The 19,776-nt window shown below is 44.2% G+C and overlaps 1 protein-coding gene across 1 annotated transcript; it reads right to left on the reverse strand.

The window, feature by feature from the left end:
- Positions 1-5,287: 5,287 nt before the first annotated feature.
- On the reverse strand, positions 5,288-19,776 carry STC1 (stanniocalcin 1). The gene is made up of 4 exons (XM_027549936.1): positions 19,419-19,776; positions 16,951-17,093; positions 15,793-16,004; positions 5,288-8,359 (listed from the first exon to the last, which is right to left on the reverse strand). The coding sequence occupies exons 1-4, from the start codon at positions 19,534-19,536 to the stop codon at positions 8,089-8,091; spliced, it is 744 nt and encodes a 247-aa protein (XP_027405737.1). The 5' UTR covers positions 19,537-19,776; the 3' UTR covers positions 5,288-8,088.

Below are 19,776 nucleotides of genomic sequence, written 5' to 3' on the forward strand. Positions count from 1 at the left end.
AGCGTACTCTGCTATTGCTGCTAAGGTCCCCCACATCCTAGTGGAGAAAGAGTCATGGATTAGTTGATGGTGGTCAAAAGACTTCCTTCCTTCCTTCCTTTCTCCACTCACAAATGCTTCATGCATGCCAGCTTTGTGTTAAGCACCGGGAATACAAAGATGACGAAATCTTCTCTCCTTGTAAGCAGGCTTGAGTGTGATTTGTTTCAAGTTTGGGTATGCTGGGAATGTTTCCCAGGTGATAAGGGCTTTGGAGAATGAAAAAGAGTTGGAGAGAAGAATATTCATTAGCAGGAATAATAGGTGTGAAGGTACTCTGTGAAAGTAATGAGGCAGAAAAGGTCGTGGTGTCTTTGGGGCAAGAATGAGAAACTTAGCATGAACAAAATCTAAGATGCATACTGGCAAGAAGGGCCCAGATTACGAGGAACTTAAATTTGAAGTCAAGATGCTTGATTTTTGTCCTTTAAGCAGTGGGGAGCTACTAGAGCAAGGAAGTGAAATGATTGTCCTTGCTCTTTAGCAAGGTCCTTGTAGTGGCTGTTTCTGTGGAGGTCTCTAGGATTGAGGAACTGGTTCAGTTAGGTCAGAGCAGCTGGGATCTTGCCACTCGAATTATGCTCTGTGGAGTATCAGCTTCCCTGTCAGCATCACCTGGGAGCACACTAGAGATGCAGGTTCTTGGGCCTCACCCAGAGGTACTGAGTCATTTTAACAAGATTCCAAGGTAATATGTGTGTACAGTAAATTGGATGCTATGTTGATAGATAGCTCTTATAGCATTCATGTATTACCCCTGGGAGAGATGACCCGAACTTTTTCCTTCCCTTATACCACAGATTCACAAACCATTCCATGGTTTTTTATCTCCATTTTTAAAAGACTGATAGAAATTTTAAGAATATATTTCAAAGAACAAAATAATGCCATTTTCAGCAACATGGGTGCAAGTAGAGATTATCATACTAAATGAAGTAAGTCAGAAAGAGAAAGAAAAATGCCATATGATATCACTTATAGGTAATAAGGAAATCTAAAATGTAACACAAATGAACCAATCTACAAAATAGACTCACAGACATAGACATCAGACTTGTGGTTGCCAAGGGAAAGCTGGGGAGGGAGAGGGGTGGACTGGGAGTTTGGGGTTGGTAGATGCAAACTATTACCATTTAGAATGGATAAACATCAAGGTCCTACTGTATAGCATGGGAACTATCTTTGCTATCCTGTGATAAACCACAATTGAAACAAATATAACAAAGAATGTATATATGTATATAACTGAGTCACTTTTCTGTATAGCAGAGATTGGTAACATATTGTAAATGAAGTATATTTCAACTTTTAAAAAGTATATTTCAATAATCTGAGAAATTCAATTTTTTAAGATTTGGGTTTTTGAAACATTTTTGTCACAGGCTGTTAATGTATGAGTGGGTTCAGGGAGTCATGCAAAAAAACTATTATATCTGTGCTATTTTAATTTCTTAAGCTTGGTGATGGAATGCAGGTATTCATATATTACAACTTGCCATTTTGGCTAAGTTGCAATATTTTAGCATTCAGATTCATAAAATCTTGATTAAACAATAATGTTTAGTGATCTACAAAGGGAAAAAGAGCAAGAAACTTCATCCAAAATGGTACCCCAAGACTCATGTTTGAGGTGGGAGAACATAAATGATATTAATAATATTCATGTAAATGGTAATAGTTACATTTGTCCAGTTCTTAATAGGTACTATTTTGGGGATACTCGTTATGTGCTAGACATTAAGTATTTTATGTATAACTCATTGAGTGTCATACCACTCTAAATGGTAGGACCTATTATTTGTTTTGATTTCATAGGGAGTTAAAAAAGTTTATTGATACCTAGTTGACTGACTCCAGTACTCTTGCCTGGAAAATTCCATGGGCAGAGGAGCCTGGTAGGCTGCAGTCCATGGGGTCGCTAAGAGTCGGACACGACTGAGCGACTTCACTTTCACGTTTCACTTTCGTGCATTGGAGAAGGAAATGGCAACCCACTCCAATGTTCTTGCCTGGAGAATCCCAGGGACGAGGGAGCCTGGTGGCTGCCATCTCTGGGGTCGCACAGAGTCAGACACGACTGAAGTGACTTAGCAGCAGCAGCAGCAGCGGCAGTTGACTTACAATGTTGTGTTAATTTTGTCTGCGCAGCAAAGTGATTCAGTTGTACCTATGTATATATTCTTTTTCAAGTTCTTTTTCACTGTGGTTTATCATAGGATATTGAATATAGTTCCCCATGCTATATAGTAGAACCTTGTTATTTATCCATTCTGTATATGATAGTTTGCACTGTTTGATCCAAAACTCCCAGTCCATCCCTCCCTGAGCCCCCATTCCCCCTGGCAACTCATGTTTATTCTCTATGTCTTTATGTTTGTTTTGTAGATAAGTTCATTTATGTTATATTTTAGATTCCACATACAAGTGGTAATACTTTGGCCACCTGAAGTGAAGAACTGACTCATTGGAAAAGACCCTGATGCTGGGAAAGATTGGAGGCAGGAGGAGAAGGGGGCAACAGAGGATAAGATGATTGGATGGCATCACTGACTTGATGGACATGAGTTTAAGCAAGCTCTGGGAGTTGGTGATGGACAGGAAGCCTGGCGTGCTGCAGTCCATGTGGCTGCATAGAGTTGGACACTACTGAGTGACTGAACTGAACTGAGAAGTGGTACTATATGATATTTGCCTTTCTCTGACTTACTTCACTTAGTATGATAATCTCTAGGTCCATCCATGTTGCTGCAAATGGTATCATTTCATTCCTTTTTATGGCCTAGTTGCATTCCATTGTATATGTGCACCACATCTTCTTTATCCATTCATCTGTCAATGGACATTTAGATTGTTTCCATGTCTTGGCTATTGTAAAAAGTGCTGCTATGAACATAGGGGTGCACGTATCTTTTTGAATTATAGCTTTGTCTGGATATATGCCTAGGAGTGGGGTTGCTGGATCATATAGCAACTTTATTTTTAGTTTTTTGAGGAAAAACTCCAGGAAAATATCCTCCAGACTGCTTTCCACAATAGCTGCACCGATTTACATTCCCACTAACAGTGTAGAAGGGTTCTCACAGGGATATTGTCATAGGTCAAATAAAAGAAGGTGTTAAGATGTTAGATATTTGGCCACAAACGAGAATTTGAACTCAGTTCCTGGAAATCCCAGGTCCAAGTTCTTAAATCACTACACCACAGGACAGTATGTAAAGGGTCATAATGAAATATACGTACTGTTTTTCTTTCGTCAGGCCAGAGAAAAGCAAATGCAAAATATATTTTGGCTTTGGAGAGACAATTCTTGTGGTATATGTTAGCTGTCTTTTGTATATCCAATCTTGGGAAAATGCAGTTTGGAGGTGGAAATGAATGATATTGAGAAACATCCCATTTGAATTTAAGATATGGAGAAAATCCACTAATTAAAAAAGTTAACTATATAAGACCACTCCTTGAAACAACTATACTACACAAGTCCCGAGTTTCTGTGACTGAATTCTATGACAGGTTGTAATTGCCCTTCAAGACTCAGGTAAATGTCATTCTGCTGGGAATCATTTCTCTGTTTTTTTGAGATGGGGTGCCTCCTCCTTTCGGAGAAGGCAATGGCACCCCACTCCAGTACTCTTGCCTGGAAAATCCCATGGACGGAGGAGCTTGGTAGGCTGCAGTCCATGGGGTCGATAAGAGTCGGACACGACTGAGCGAGTTCACTTTCACTTTTCACTTTCCTGCATTGGAGAAGGAAATGGCAACCCACTCCAGTGTTCTTGCCTGGAGAATCCCAGGGACGGGGGAGCCTGGTGGGCTCGGTCTATGGGGTCGCACAGAGTCGGACACGACTTAGCAGCAGCAGCAGCAGCAGCCTCCTCCTTTTGTTCACATCTCCTCTACTTGTAATGATAATAGCTGACCCTTATGACATCACAGCGGAGAAGGCAATGGCACCCCACTGCAGTACTCTTGCCTGGCAAATCCCATGGACAGAAGAGCTTGGAAGGCTGCAGTCCATGGGGTCGCTGAGGGTCGGACACGACTGAGCAACTTCACTTTCACTTTTCACTTTCATGCATTGGAGAAGAAAATGGCAACCCACTCCAGTGTTCTTGCCTGGAGAATCCCAGGGATGGGGGAGCCTGGTGGGCTGCCGTCTATGGGGTCGCACAGAGTCGAACATGACTGAAGCGACTTAGCAGCATGACATCACAGTGCATTGAACATGGAAACACTTTACTTATCTTGTAACAGCTCTTTGGAAAATTATCACTATCCTCATATTATGGAGGAAGAAACTGATATGTTTTGAGATTAAATAGTTTACCTGACGTTGTACTCAGCCACTAAGTCATGTCTGACTCTTTCTCGACCCCATGGATAGCCCACCGGGATCCTCGGTCCACAGGATTTCCCAGGCAAGAGTACTGGAGTGGGTTGCCATTTTCATCTCCAAGGAATCTTCCTGACCCAGGGATTGAACTCGTGTCTCTAGTGTTAGCAGGCAGATTCTTTACCACTGAGCTACCAAGGAAGCCCTATCTGATGCCACGCAGTTAACAAATGGCAGAGCCAGAATTCAGATTTCAGAAGTCTGGTCTTGGAGCTGGATTCTTATCACCCTCGAGCTATCTGCCTCCCTTGCCCCACTGATTCAAATGTCTTTTCCCCTCTTCTGATTTGTTCTAAATCATTCATTGAAAGTGTTGAGGGTATCCTATGAACTGGATGCTTTTCCAGTGCTGGGAACACACTGGAGAAGCAAAGGTGCTGCCTGTCTAGGCAAAGGATGGAGGGAAACATCTAGAAAGTGAGAACAGCATAAATAAAGGCATGGAAAGGAGAGAGAGCACAGCCCGTTCCCAAACTGGGTCATGGAGGGAGAATAGACTCCATTGAACAGAAGGTATGTCTTGAGGCTGGAGAGCGAAGCAGCACCAGACTATAAAGCTTCCTCTAGGGTGGTGAGGAGTTTGGGTTACAATTTTACTGTGCAGGTAATGGGAGCCACTAAATGTTTTTAAGGGGATTTGGAAAATGTTGACTTTAAACTATGTTCATCCACATATTGGCACTTCATCAGCAACTGTAAAGAAACTAATCAGCCATTCACCTCATGTTCAGAAAGTCTCATTCAAGAAATTTTTAAAGAATAACAATGAAAGACATAGGGGAAAAAAAACAATAAAACGTAACACTTTATTATTATTATTTTTTATCTTAGAAGGAATTCACCAAAGGCTTCATATTATGCTATGGTATCTTTAATTATAAAAATAAGCAAATAAAATAACTTGCATCTGTCATTACCATGATATGTTTCATAACCTTTATATGCACATGGAGCTTAAAAATGTAATTTAACAATAAATAATGACATATACCAGATATGCTCACTGTTTATTCCAGTACTCAGCCAAAAACCTAAATATCATTTAAATTATAAATACATAATGCAAATATAATGGCACAAAAATGTCTAAAGTGCAACCAAATCACAAGAGAAGAATCATGCAAACTGGTCTAGGTCAGCCCCCCAAATCACTCTGTGCAGCAAACACAAGACAAAGCTTTGGAAGTTGAAGGGGGAATTGGAGGGAGTAGGATGGAGGGAAAAGAGATGCAAAAAACTAGCAATATTGTGAGAACTGCTTCTTTCCGTATGTGTAGATATATGTATTATAGATACATATATAAATATTATTGTGGGGAGAAAAGGAGGGGGTACCACGGTTTGAAGAGGTCACAGCAAATCAAAGAGAATCCACTGGACTGAAGTTAAGAGAGAATTTCGCTAGGAATACTCATAAACTATTTGTTGCATTGGGATCCTGGCTTAGTGCGAAATGGACATAACACACAAAACTTGAATAGCTTTTCTGGTTTGGAGAAGCCAGCCTTGCCTGGGGGCAGGTTTGGGGTGGGGAGGGATGGTGGAGGGAGGGTGAGGGAGAATCAACTTAGAATATGATCTACCTGATTTCCAAGAGGCTAAGGCAGTGTCCATATGTCTGGGGACCTGGGGATGGGGCAGTTCTGGGTATAAAAATGCTCTTAACAATCTGATGTCAACACGCTGAGAGGCTGTGTGGGGACAAAAGCAGCCGCTTGTGCAGCTGCTAGGTCTGTGCATCCACTCTTGGTCCTTGAGCAGCACGTTACTGGTTTTAAAGGCTTTGTGGTAAAGTTGTATTGCTTTTCGTTTTTCTGGAGATGTGCCCTCCCTCCTCCCACCAGGATCCCTACCACTCTGATTCGGACAGATAGGAAGTTCATCTGAGTGAGAGTCAAGCACCAGTGGTTTCTACCTAAGCGAGTTTGGAGTGGCCCTTACAGTCCTACCCCTCCTCCCTCTTCCTCTCTCGACGTTGACCTTTGGTGGGCAGTGACGCTCCTAAGGGACTGTTGGGTTCAAGGACAGTGACCCTGAGAAACTACTGTTGTTCATAGCTAGGTTAATCATTTGGCTTTGGTGGTCGCCATCTTGTAAACATCATGGCAGAAAGGATCAAACCGCCAGCTCTGTTTTTCCCTCTTTTTTTTTTTTTCTTTTTTTTTTTGTTTTTTTCTTTTTTTTTGCAATCCTATACAGAGATGGCCCGGCTGCCAGGACTACTTCAGCAAGGCAGCGTGCTACAGGACAAAAATGTAATAAGAGGAGTTTATTAAGGCTGGACAACCCAGGGTTACTTATACCCCCTCAGCCCCAAGTCCCCCGAACTAAAGACCCAAAGGCTGATTGACTCATTCCTGATTGAGTTCATGGAAAGCCTCCTACCCCATCATCATGTTGCCAGAGAACCAGGCACTGATGAACGGTGACAAGTCAAGAACTGCCACTTCCCAAGGCATAGCAGGCCGGATCACACTCTTAAGTGGCCCAAGCTCAAAGGGTCGCTCTTTCTGGCTCCTGTAATTCTCAGTTGGATGTGACAGAGCTGTTTCAGGATAGGTCTAAGTCAAGAGTAGCCTCTGGGTTGAGGTGGGCTGGGAGATTAACATCTTGCCTGGGGTCCTTCAGATAAACCTGTTGTTTTTTTTTTTTTTTTCTATCTCATACAGGCCCATCTTAAGTTTTGATGTTGAGTAAAACTACTTCTACCCCCTTAGTTATAAAAAAGGCCACAAGGAGCATTTATGTGGATATCTGGAAGTGAGATAGTTATTCCATTCCCAGGAAAAGAAAAATAAAGCTAAGTTACAAAACTAAATCTATATGCAATAAAGTTATTATATACTGCTTTGTTTAAGCAGAGTCCTCTGGAATTTATGTACAGTACATTAGTTTTCACCTATTTATATTCCACAGTTAGACCTTAAGATTCTCTGGTTTTAAGACAATTGTTAAAGATACTTTTAAAGCTCTGAGCAGTTACAGTACTTAGAGATGTTAGCTTTTTGTTTTTCATTCGATGCAAGAAGATGCAGGCTCCAAGTCTGGTTGGAGAGCCAGGCTCGAGCAATTTGGTAAATGTGTTGGGAAGGAAATTAGACATTGAGGATCAAGACCATAAGACACTAGCTCATGAGAGATCAAGAACTCAAATATGACATTCATATTCGTCCATGGCCAGCACAGATTCATAACACGAATTCCACTGAGCATCTTTATGAGCATTGGTTTAAGACATGCATTTAAATTAAGTTGCTTCTTATCAGCTAACTCTACTGGGGCAACCATTCTAAAGGGCTCCGCATCTTCAAATGACAATGTCTGGGGAGTTATGTGAATGTTTTGTGTTTGAGAGTTGTTGGAGGGGAGCTGGGAAAAGACCGAGTGGAGGGAAGTGATAAAAGAGGCCACTTTCTCCCGAGGAGAGGCATAGAGATCACATATGTTCTATTGGTGGGAATGCCGCCATTGCAAAATGTTGAGAAATTGATTACAGAAGCCTAGTTTCATGCAATTTTTCTTTAAGGGAAGAGGGATAGAAAATAGGAACTACTTAAAAAAAAAAAAATCAAACCAGGCACAGTACACTCAAAGTTGGTGCGTAAACACCCTTAAAACGATCGTAGTTTGCTGAGGCTGTGATTGCCTCTCCCCAGCTAGGCACTCTCCTGGGAGGTGCGTTTGATGTGGGAGGGAGAGGCCACCTCACCTCGGAGGTTCCTGAGGAGGACTTTCAGCTTCTGTGGCTCATTGGCACGCCTCCTGTTGAAGTCAGCTCGCTGCTGTGTATGGGCACAGTGATCCGTCTGCAGGATGTGAAAGAGGCTGGCCATGTTGGGGCCGATTTTCTCCATCAGGCTGTCTCTAATGGTGCTCACTGTGTCTTCATCACAGTCCAGTAGGCTTCGGACAAGTCTGTTATAGTATCTGCATTGGGAAAGAGGGGTCATTCGGTGAGAGCAAGGCAAGACCCTGGCTTTCATCTGGGCTGCAGCCAACACCCAGTCCAAATGGCCAGACCAAACACCCATGGGTAGCATCAGTTGAAGGTGGCTTTTGCCTCTGACTTTCATGCAGCATCTTCTTAGTGTGAGTGTATGCGCTGCCTTGAGTTACCACCCAGAGTAAAGATGGTTCTGTATTCATGTTTAGTGCTTAGGAGATTGAGATTGTACTTTGAATAGTGGGCTCATGGCGAGTTATAAAATCTTTAGAAACAGAATCATGGAGCTAGATGGGGATTGTGAAGGTAATTTAACGATTATTTCATCATCTCTTTTTATGGAGAAGAAATTAAGGTAGGAGAGCTGAAGTGACTGTCCCGGGTCATCCAATGGGCTAGTGTGTGATTAGTTGCTCGGTCATGTCCGACTCTTTGTGACCCCACAGACTGTAGCCCGCCAGGCTTCTCTGTCCATGGAATTTTCTAGGCAAGAATACTGGAGTGGGTTGCCATTTCCTCCTCCAGAGGATCTTCGTGACCCTGGGATCAAACCTGCATCTCTTGTATTGGCAGGCGGATTCTTTACCACTGAACTACCAGAGAAGCCCTCCAGTGGGCTAGACGTAGAAGCAAAGACTTGATCAAATGGATGATGTAACCCAGCACTCACACTTATATGTCAATAGTCACTGCACACCGTGAAAGCATTTACGGTTATTTTGGTGACTCTGCAATTTTTCTTTTTCTTGATGGTATGTGTGCATATTCTGACTAAATTTCTATTTTTTTTTTTTTTTCTGGTCACATTGAGTGGCTTGTGGGATTTTAGTTCCCCAATCAGGAATGGAACCCATGTTCCTCAGTGGAAACATGGGGCCCTAACCACTGGATTGCCAAGGAAATCCCTAAATTTCAATTTTTAAAGGGGATCCCTGTCTTCAGTTATCTCATGCATTTTTCTACTCAGTCTGAGTTCCCTATCATCCCTTGGCTAGCCTCTCTGAAGGTTATTGTCGCAGTCATTTTCAGTCTTCCTGCAAAGGGATAGTGCAGTGAGAGGACCAAATGCCAGGCAATGAGGATATTTACATAGAAAGGCTGGAGGCCCTTAATGCTTCTTGCTTCTATCATTTCAAGAAATTTCTCACACCACTCAAGCTTTTGCTGAGTGGTGGGGGGATGTTTTTATAGATATTTGGTGACCATCACTTGTTTGCTGATGGTTTTGTTTTCCTGACTAAACTGTAAGCTTTGCTGAAGGCAGGATATGTGTCCTTATTCTCTGTGCTCCTCATGTGCCCAAGTCCTAGGGCCATATTGCCTGCTCACTGTCTATTTGTTGATTTATTTTGTGGCCATTGAGGAAATGAAGCTTTCAAAATAGAGTTATTTCCAAAGTCATGGTTCCCTAAAGAAAAAATTATCTGTATGTCTTCTGGTAAGTTTCACACAAAAAAATTGGTGTTTGTTATAAATTTCCTTCATCTTTGATCTGAATTCTTGAAGCATCTGAAATACTGTGGCTAATCATTATGGCTCAGAAAGGATTAAACTAACATATATATATATATTTTTTTTTTCCATGAAGAATATGGTTTCATCGTTTTAGTCATAGGACATTTTTCCATGAATAAGATGGCAGTGCAGAAGATGTGAAAACAATTGTGTAAATGTTACACAGCAAATATTCTTAGGTAATATTCCCTTTGATGCAGGTTTTTGAAAAATCAGTACCTGTGAGTTAGACAGCATGGAAATTACCAAAAAAGGAGTCTTTTATGACATTAAGAACACACTTGAACCTTGTCATTGACCTTTTGTCAGTAAACTGTCTAATATTTAACACATATAAATTACTGGTCCTATTTGTTGGGAAGACAGTTTTGGTATTTTCCAGTTTGAATTGGGATGCATCTGCTCCATTTTGAGGAGGCAGTTGTCAAACCCATCAGTTCTGTGCTCACTAAAAGGACTCTCCTGATGATGGCCCGTGCTAAGTTGCTTTAGTTGTGTCCAGCTCTTTGCCACCCTATGGACTGTAGTCCACCAGGTTCCTCTGTCCTTGGGATTTCCCAGTCAAGAATACTGGAGTGGGTTGCTGTTTCTTCCTCCAGGGGATCTTCCCAACCCAGATATCGAACCCATATCTCTTGTGTCTCCTGCATTTGCATGCGGGTTCTTTACCACTAGCACCGCCTGGGAAGCCCCCTGATGATGGTGGTCTGCAGTATTTACGTAGAGAGACCCTTTTCTCAGAGGAGCCCTAAGACTGCTGGGCCACGATCTTCCATGAAAAGAAACCTGTTTATTTTTAACTCACCTCATAGAACACAGGATCAAACATCTTTCCAGAATAACTTAACCCTCCTCCCACCTCCAGAGGTCCTTTCAAGGATGTACAGTAAATAGAGTGGAATGTGGGCACTGAAGCAAAGCCATCACCCTTCTGTGAGGGAGCAGAACGAAGCTGGGGACACAGGGAGTAAAGTGTCTGGGTCTTGGATACAGTCCTGGCTCGACCTCTTCCGTGAAGGAGGATTATATCCAGCTGTTGTTAAAATTGGGACTCCCTGGCACAGAGACACATTTTCCAACCCTTTGGAATTATAAAGCACATGAGTCAAAGCAGATCTCGCTTGGATGGGGAAATGGGGAGAGAAGTGGTTTTGGAAAAAGTGAGAATAGACTACTTTGTATGAACAAAGTAGACATCTACACACCCACATAGATCCCCAGGCATCTCTTGTGCTCTGCTGGGATGTGGTTCCCTGGATCTCTTTGTCTATTTCACAGGGTGTTTTAGATCCTAGAGAAGAAGGTTTGTGACCCCTCACCTTCCTGTCCACCACTCCCTCCCTCACCCCCGCTCCCTGCAACATGGACTGTATAACTTAGAAGTTAATCTTTCCATTTCTAGAAAGAACTGTTCACACTTAATGGTCTTCCAAATGGGCTGGAAAAGAGGATCTTCCCTTAGGGCAACACTGAAGACTAGTCTGGATGAAAAGTCCAACACCAGTAAAGGAACTAAGCTTCTGCAACTAGCCTTACCTCTTTAAGGCCATTTATGTGTTCCTCTGGTCCCGTTTTGTCCAGACAGCTGCTCTCCAACTCTGAAAACACCTACTTTTACTGTTGCTTTCTCTGCTAACCCCAATAGGCCACCTGTTCTTGATGCTTCTTGAGGACGATCCTGGCCAGCCTGACTGCTCTTAGCAACTCCCCCCAAATCTACCCTTAGCCTCTCCCATGGAGCTTGTTAACTAAACAAGGGTAGGCTAAGAGAGCGCCTTCGAATAGAAAATGTCCATGGCTCCAGCAGCAGCTCCTGCAAGTGTGGGAAACCTACGAGACTGCCTTTATGTCTACACCATTTGCCTGAGCAAGCAAAAGGTTAACCCTACACCTCTTCATTAAGGGCTGGAATATGGCATTGACCTCTAGTGATTGAGACAGATCTTTCCTATCTCTAAGCCACCTCAGTGAGGTTACTGAAGAAATCGTGTCTCCAGAAAAAGTTGATTTAGCCCTTGTCACGTATTTCTGGATCACCATCTTGTATCAAATCTTGATGTTACTATAGCTATTGGTGAGATGTGCCTTCTCTTTGAGGAGAGAATGCACACAACTTCAATTGTTGATCACCAGGGGCTACATTTATTGTATTCTGTTTGGTATTCCATTTTTAGACTGTGGCTATCTCCTAGAGGTTTTACCTGCTGCCATTTTTGAAGTGGAAATCAAAGAGCTTGAATCAGGGCTGTGTGAATTTTAGGCTCAACACTGTCATTCACTAGCTGTGTGACCTTCAGCAAGTCACCCCCTCTCTTGGTCTGTTCTTTAATTACCAAAATGAGACAGTTAGCCTAGATAATCTTTATGGTCATTTCTAGCTATGACATGTTTCTGGGGTTTGATATATACGTTCCTTCTCAATTTAACAATAGCAACAAAAAAAAAAGTGCAAATTTGCTTAAGGACCATCCTTTGTAGGAAGAGTTAAAACAATTTAAGATGATTCCTTTTGTCATCTTTATCGGGTGAGGCGGTGGGAGGTACTCCCAAGATTTGGTGGGTAAAATTCTGATTACCCAGCCTGATGGGTGTGTGCTCAGTCGCTCAGTTGTATCCAATGTTTTGCGATGCCATGGACTGTAGCTTGCCAGGCTTCTCTGTCCATGGGATTCTCCAGGCAAGAATACTGGAGTGAGCTTCCATTTCCTCCTCCAGGGGATCTCTCTCATTCAGGGATTGAACCTGCGTCTCCTGTGGCTCCTACATTGTCTGGGGGATTCTTTACCACTAAGCTACTGGGGAAGACCTCCTCCTCTCCCCTCAGCCTGGAAGTACCCTTTAAAGCATGTTTCTTGCTTCCCCTTTGAAAATTCCATCAGTGACTTTATTTTCTCGGTAAAGAATAAGATCAGATATTCTCCATAGCTACTGTTTCAGCCATGCTTACCCAAATACACACATACTGCCTAGGAACATTCTGTGTGAAGGTTTATAAATAGTCCTTTGTTTCCCTTGATCAATATTATTCTTCTGTTTCCTGTTCCCTATCCATGCCCTAGAGAGTTGGAAGCTTTGTCAGTTTTCCCACTCTGGATCTGGAATGGTCCAATTTCTTCTCAAGTCTCACAGCTGCCCAACTTGCCTGATCAATTTTGCCATCTTCCCTCCTTATTGAAAATATAGTGTGCAAATCCAGGCAGGGGGACACTCCAGCTATTCTTCCTCTTCTAAGCGCATTTCTCTCATGGAAAAGTTCCCTGTTCTGGCTCCTGGTCCAGTCACAGGCTTTTGGATTCTCCCAGGCCCAAATCTCATGCTAGATAAGTCACAGGAAGGTGGAATGAACCTGTAACTACTTCCTTTCACAATTCTGTGCCAGTTGGCACAACTTACTGTGTATCTATGGTGGGACAGAGGCTGGGAAAGCAGGATGTGGCAGGAGAGTGAGAAGCTTAAATAGAGCAAACCAGAGCCCAGCATGGAACCGGAAATCTCTAGTTCTGAGCAGGAATAATACTAGCCAGTTGAAGTCAAATAATTGGGGAAAGGTACAGTTGCATGGAAGATTCTAGTCTTCAAGAGACTGACTGTTTTCCCTAATAAAGGTGATTCTTCTAAGATGACAGAGGATGATAACCAGATTCTGTGTGACCACTTTCTAAAGGTGAGAACAAGACATCTGTTGAAAAGAATAATGGCCTGCTTAAACATTCCTATTACTGGACTTCCCTGGCGGTCCTGTGGTTAAGACTCAGCTTCCACTGCAGGGGTCGTGGGTTCCATCCCTGGTCAGGGAACTAAAATCCCACATACTGCACAGTGTGGCCAAAAAAAAAAAAAAAAAAGAAACTAAATCAAAAAACTCCTATTTCTAGTCTCTTTTTAGATTCTTAGTATCATCAGTCCACAATCTGTATTCTCCTTTCTCTAAGAGCTCTGGCTTCATAATGAAAGATGCTACCTCAGTTGAATCAGAGACATGAGTAGTGTCTCAAAATTGGCCATATGCCATGTTATAGGTTATGAACTGTCTTTGGACCCTTAAAGATTAAAACTGATAATGGCTGTACTAACATATTCCTGCACAGTTACCACACAAACACATACTTGGTCCTTGATATTGTTATTGAGTCACTAACTTGTGCTTGACTCTATGACCCCATGGACTGCAGCATGCCAGACTTCCGTGTCCTCCACTATCTCCTGGAATTTGCTCAAGTTCATGTCCATTAGCCCCCTGGTCCCTAGCACCTGTCAAACCTAGCAATCTTTACTTCTTTTCCTTAGGGTGAAGAATCTCCAAGTATCAGACTGTTTTCCCCCCCGCCCCCTCTCCAGATGTAATAAGAATCTTCCTAAGAATATTAAGACTAAGGTCAATATAAAGAGACAGGCCACTTGAGATAAATGATGAATTTGACTTTCCTGTTCTCAGAATATCAGTTAGGACCATGACAGGGTCACGTCCAAAGACTGAACACATGACTTTTATAAACTGACATGAGGTTCTGAAGTGCAGTGATCTGTAGTCAGGGTGAATCAGAAATTTACAAAGTTTAATGTCAGAGGCCTCAGCCTTTCTCTAAGGAGGAGCTACTTTTCCATTTTCCGTGTGTGCATGCTAAATCGCTTCAGTCATGTCTGATCTGTGTGACCCTATGGACAGTAGCCCACCAGGCTCTTCTGTCCATGGGATTCTCTGGGCAAAAATACTGCAGTGGATTGTCGTGCCCTCCTCCAGGGGATCTTCCTGACCCAGGGATTGAACCCGTGTCTCTTACATCTCCTGCACTGGCAGGCAGGTTCTTTACCACTAGGGCTATCATGTATAAATGACTAACTTAATGGTTAGCCCCAGAAGGACTAGGTTATTAAGGACTCTCTGAAGAAGGGAGGCAGCCATTGGCTAGGAAATCAATCTGGTAAGGCTGTGTTAGCTGTCTTGTGGTCAGAGCAACCCATAGGGTCTGATCTTTGTGAATATGTGCAAATTTGACTGGAGAATCAGAGAAAAATAGTCCTTCAGGACTAGGAGTCAAGTTTTAGGCTGTGCGGCATCACAGGAGGCCGAACTTGACTGGTCTGCATTGTCCCTGCCATACTTCCATGCTGGCCCCATTAGAACCTCTCTGAACTTGATCACGGATGATGAAGCCCAGGTCTTGCCAGAAAGCTTTCTAGGCCATGAAATGAGCATGCCTGCCATCTCATGTCTTAGGTGCTGACTCCTGTCTGGTAAAGACAGTGAGTCAAGGATGCAGAAGGGCGTGATGCTCAGATATTACTAGCTTAGTGGCTTGGGCTCAGGGATCCAGGGAATCAGCAGAAAACCATTCCGGGAAACCCTGGACTAGAAGAATGGGATGACAGACCTGGAAGGGAACATGGGAATCATCTAGTCCAGCCATTTCACTTTTCCCAAAGGAAATTTGAGTCCCGCCAAAGGGAGATGGCTTGCTCTGGGATACCCAGTGAAATATCTAGGGGGACTTCGGACTGACTCAAAATACATGCAGTTTTAGAAGTCTGTTGATGACATTTGACCAAGGTTTTCATGATGACCCACTGTACTTTGCCTAGTCACGATTTCAGCCCAACTGGATGTCTCAAAAGCTTGTTTCCATAAACTTCATAATTCCCTTCAAGGCAATGCACCCAGGGATGCTGTGGATGAAGTTTTCTATTAGATGCATGGAAACACTTTCCTACAACAGTGAAAAAAAATCCAGGCTGCCTAAGCTGTCACAGACAATCACAAACATATTTTTTCCTGCAAAAGCTGGGAAGACTGCAAGCTAAAATAAGAGCACGATTGTGGCAATTTAACCCCTTCTGTATCTGGCTCTGCCAGTCAACCACTCCCTCCTCCCCCACAATTGCCAAAAAGTGGATTCATCTGTACCTGTTGGAGAAATGATTAGGGAGCTGGACGACTTCCGTGATGGCTTCCGGGTTCCGCTTGGCGACACTGCACACGTTCAGCTTGGTGTAGCACTCCTCCTGGACTTCGGCAATCATCCTCTGGAAAGTAGAGCACCTCCGAATGGCCAGGAAGACCTTGGAGGTGACCCCGTTGGCGATGCACTTTAAGCTCTCTTTGACAAATGCTTTTCCCTGCCGAGGAAGGAGGGGGGCAAGAGGACAAACTTTAGCTTGAGCTGAACAGAGAGGACAGTGCCTACAGTATGTGGAACTTAAGGGGGCATGCCTTGGCACTGTCTCTAACCCTAACCCTTGACCCATAACTCTAACCCCCAACTCTTATGACCCCATGGACTGTAGCCTGCCAGGTTCCTCTGTCCATGACATTCTCCAGGTAAGAATACTGGAATGGGTTGCCATGCCCTCCTCCTGGGGATCTTCCTGACCCAGGGATTGAACCTGCATCTCCTGCATCTTCTGCATCGCAGGCAGATTCTTTACCACTGAGCCACCAGGGAAGCCAGCCCTCTAAATGTCCTTGTAATAAGAGAATTGTAGGCTGCAGTCAAGATTTTTTTTTTTTAAATCCCTATTCCCTTAGACTACCTTGAGAATTGAGCTCCATAGAAATGAAATGAGATGACAAAAAGAGATGAACCATAACCAACCACTCTGCAGCCTAAAAATAGACAGTATTCTTAGAGAATAGATTGTATTCTCTGGATTGAGATTTGATAACTCAAACCACAAGCTAGTAAACAAACAAACAAGCAAGCTAGTATGCTGGCTTATATAGTGAGAAGAGCTTCTTTGTTAGAAGAACATTTTTATTTCCTCTTGAAGAAGCAAAGATTTTCCGCTCATCACCCCTCCCTTATAAGACAGCCTCTGTCAGCGTGTTACAATTGTGCATTAGAGTGGGTGGAGAGTGGTTTATATAGAACCTATTTCTTAGCCCACAGTGTGTGTGTGTGTGTGTGTGTGTGTGTGTGTGTATACACACGTTAGAGATGAGAATTTAGAGTAGCGAGGCTGGGAAGCAGAGCTGGTTCCCTACAAGACTGGGTCCGAAGAACAATAGTTTCATACACCGTTAATGACATATAGCCAGTGGGAGCAGGGGTCAAGGTCTTATTACCTGAGTGTCAAATTTAGCAGCGCTGTACAAGAAGGATTTACAGATGTCGTACATCCCATCTGTGTCACAGGTGGAGTTTTCCAGGCATGCAAAAGCTCCACAGCCAACCTGCAGCGCGCTGTTGAGGCAGCGAATCACTTCAGCTGAAAGATACAAATCCATCCAATCTGGGTCAAACGGTGAGGATGCTCTGGACAGATCACGGTGATGTGGTGGCAAAATTCAAAGACAAAGGGGTGAGAAGAACTTCTCCTGGGAGTCTGTGATGGGGCTACCAAAAAGACCCATTCAGAGTGGTGTGGGGGATGAAGAAGAGAGGGGACAAGCAGACTCCTTTTGCTTATAAGAACCAGAGCACATGGAGGAGTGGGAATGAGTTTTCCCTTGGAGGCATACTCTTGGTCTCACCATCCCATACAGTTTTGGTGGTCGGAGAAGTAAGATTGGAAGATCAGGCATGCACAGTTCTTGAAGGAACTCTGCAGAATCCAAGGTCATGTCCTAAAGGCTGAAAGCCTGGGAAGGCAGTGATGGGTGGACAAGTTTAGGCGGAGGAAGGGCCAGGGAGTCTATCTGGCTTCCAAAAAAATACACTCCAGGGTAATAAGGATGGACATGCGTGTGTGCGTGTGCGTGCTCAATCGGGTCTGACTCTTTGTGACACTGATTGTAGCCTGTCAGGCTGCTCTGTCCACGGGATTTTCCAGGCAAGAATACTGGAGTGGATTGTCATTTCCTTCTCCAGGGGATCTTCCCAAATCAGGGACTGAACCCGTGTTTCCTGCATTGGCAGGCAGATTCTTTACCATCTGTGCCACCAGGGAAACCCCAATAAGCATGGACATTTGGCCTAAATGGCAGAGAAGAACTTGCTAGGAGTCCACTTGGAGACCCTTCTGATTTAGGGCGTTTAACTTACCTTCCTATTGGCAGAAAGAAATCTGATCCTTTCATGTTTCATCCCAACCCCCCCCCCCCCCCTCCATAGGACAGTGCTTAGAGGTATGTATAATCTCTCATATTAAAAGCCATTTTTTTAAAAAAGAGAGAAACACAGGTGTAGAATAACAAGGCCAAGGCACCCCCTTGTGCAAGACGGAAAGAAAACCGCAAAGAACTTGCATGAGGCTTTCTACATTGTGGATAAGATCTCCCATAAAAGTAATTTCTCTCCTACAGAAGGGGGGGGGGGTGTTCTGGCAGGCAGCTCAGCGAGAAATGATCTGCAGCCTTCATACCATAGGAGTCTCCTCTGAGATCAAAAGCACGATTCAGTTAGGCGGCCCCTCCCCCCCGGCCCCCCCCTCCGGCCCCCCCTCCCCCCGCAGCCTCTGGGATGTTACAAGTCATTTCCCTAATTATATATTTCCACGGGTTCAAATTATAACTTTGCTTAAAGCAGTTTTAATATGCATTAGGGTTGCTATTGTTTTAGGCAAGCTGGAATTGTGAATCACGGCATCTCTATAGCAACTAAGTACAAAAGGAAGTGAACCAAAGCCCTCCTCTCGGCAGGGACCTGTGCTCTTTCGAGGGGAGCGGCGTCCAACACCTGCGAGCCCATCTTTACTGACAGTCGGGGCGGGGCGGGGTGGGGGCAGAGAGAGAGAGCGAGCCGGCATGGAAGGCAAGCAAGATGGACAAGCCAAGTCCAAAGGCAGAGGTGTCAATGCCGGCTTCCTGAGGACTCTTTTCCTTTAGAGGCTAAGATAATACACAATTGACTGCTCCGGGAGTCAGGACTAGAGAGAGACCCCCGCCCCCTTGGAGAAATAGCTGCTACCTTTCACAGATACTTTTTTACGAGGGGGCTCCCTGGCCAAGGGGCTGCGTGGGGATTGAATGGAGCCCTCAGAGAGCAGAGACAGACGGAAGGAGCAGTGTCGGGGGGTGCGGGGTGGGTGGGGGTGGGATGTATAGGGTTTTCTATAAATCTGCCCTGAATTTGTCAGACTGGAGAGCTATGGCTCGGTAAATCGCTCTGCAGAGGGAGCTTTCTGTGTGTTCCCTGAAGGGCCGAGGAAGTCAAGTTATGGGGTCTTTAGGGTGAAGGAAGAGGAGCAGCATCAGACAAGTCACGTCTCACCTCAAGATCAGCTTCGGCTTCTGGAAAGTATAGAGAGCGCTTTGAAGCATGCCAACATTCAAGCCTCTCCCCCGCCCCCTCCCCCCGTCCCCCCCCCCCCCCCCCCACCAAGAGGGTACGTGCCAGATTTCAGGCAATCAGGCTAGGCTTATGCAATGAAATACCCTCAGCAGAGCGCCCAGCTTCTTCGTTAGTTGCATGCAATTTATTAAACAAAGGAGCTCCACTTCCTAAGGCTATTGGATTACACTGGCAGTTTATTGCCTTCAGGCATGCAGCACATTTATTATCAAGATCAGCCGTCACAGACACAGTTGCAAAAGCGAGAGGCAAATGAGGACAGCTCCTTGCGGGAGAAACCGGTCCTGGGTTTGCCGCTTACCTGAGTTCTGAGCTGCCACCCGGGATTTCCTGAGGCTCACAGAATCATTCTGCTCCGCCTCATGGGTTGCAGAAGCACTGATCACCAGCACCAGAAGCACTGCTGAGTTTTGGAGCATTCTCTGAGAAGTTTCCGCTAAGTTGCTGGGTTTTTTTTTTTTCCTCCCCCCCTTTCCTCTTTCCCTCTCCCGGCTTGAGTGAAGATGTGGATCTGGATACACTGAGAACCTAGGTGAGGATTTGATGAGGATTTTTCTGTTGTTGCTGCTGCTGATGTTGCTTCCGCTGGCGCTTTTTGCTGCTGCTGTTGTTGCTGCTGCAGTCGCTGCTCCTTGCACCTCTGGCTTTTGCAAACTGGG

Source organism: Bos indicus x Bos taurus, chromosome 8 (assembly GCF_003369695.1).
Source record: "Bos indicus x Bos taurus breed Angus x Brahman F1 hybrid chromosome 8, Bos_hybrid_MaternalHap_v2.0, whole genome shotgun sequence".
In the NCBI taxonomy this organism is placed as follows: Eukaryota; Metazoa; Chordata; class Mammalia; order Artiodactyla; family Bovidae; genus Bos; species Bos indicus x Bos taurus.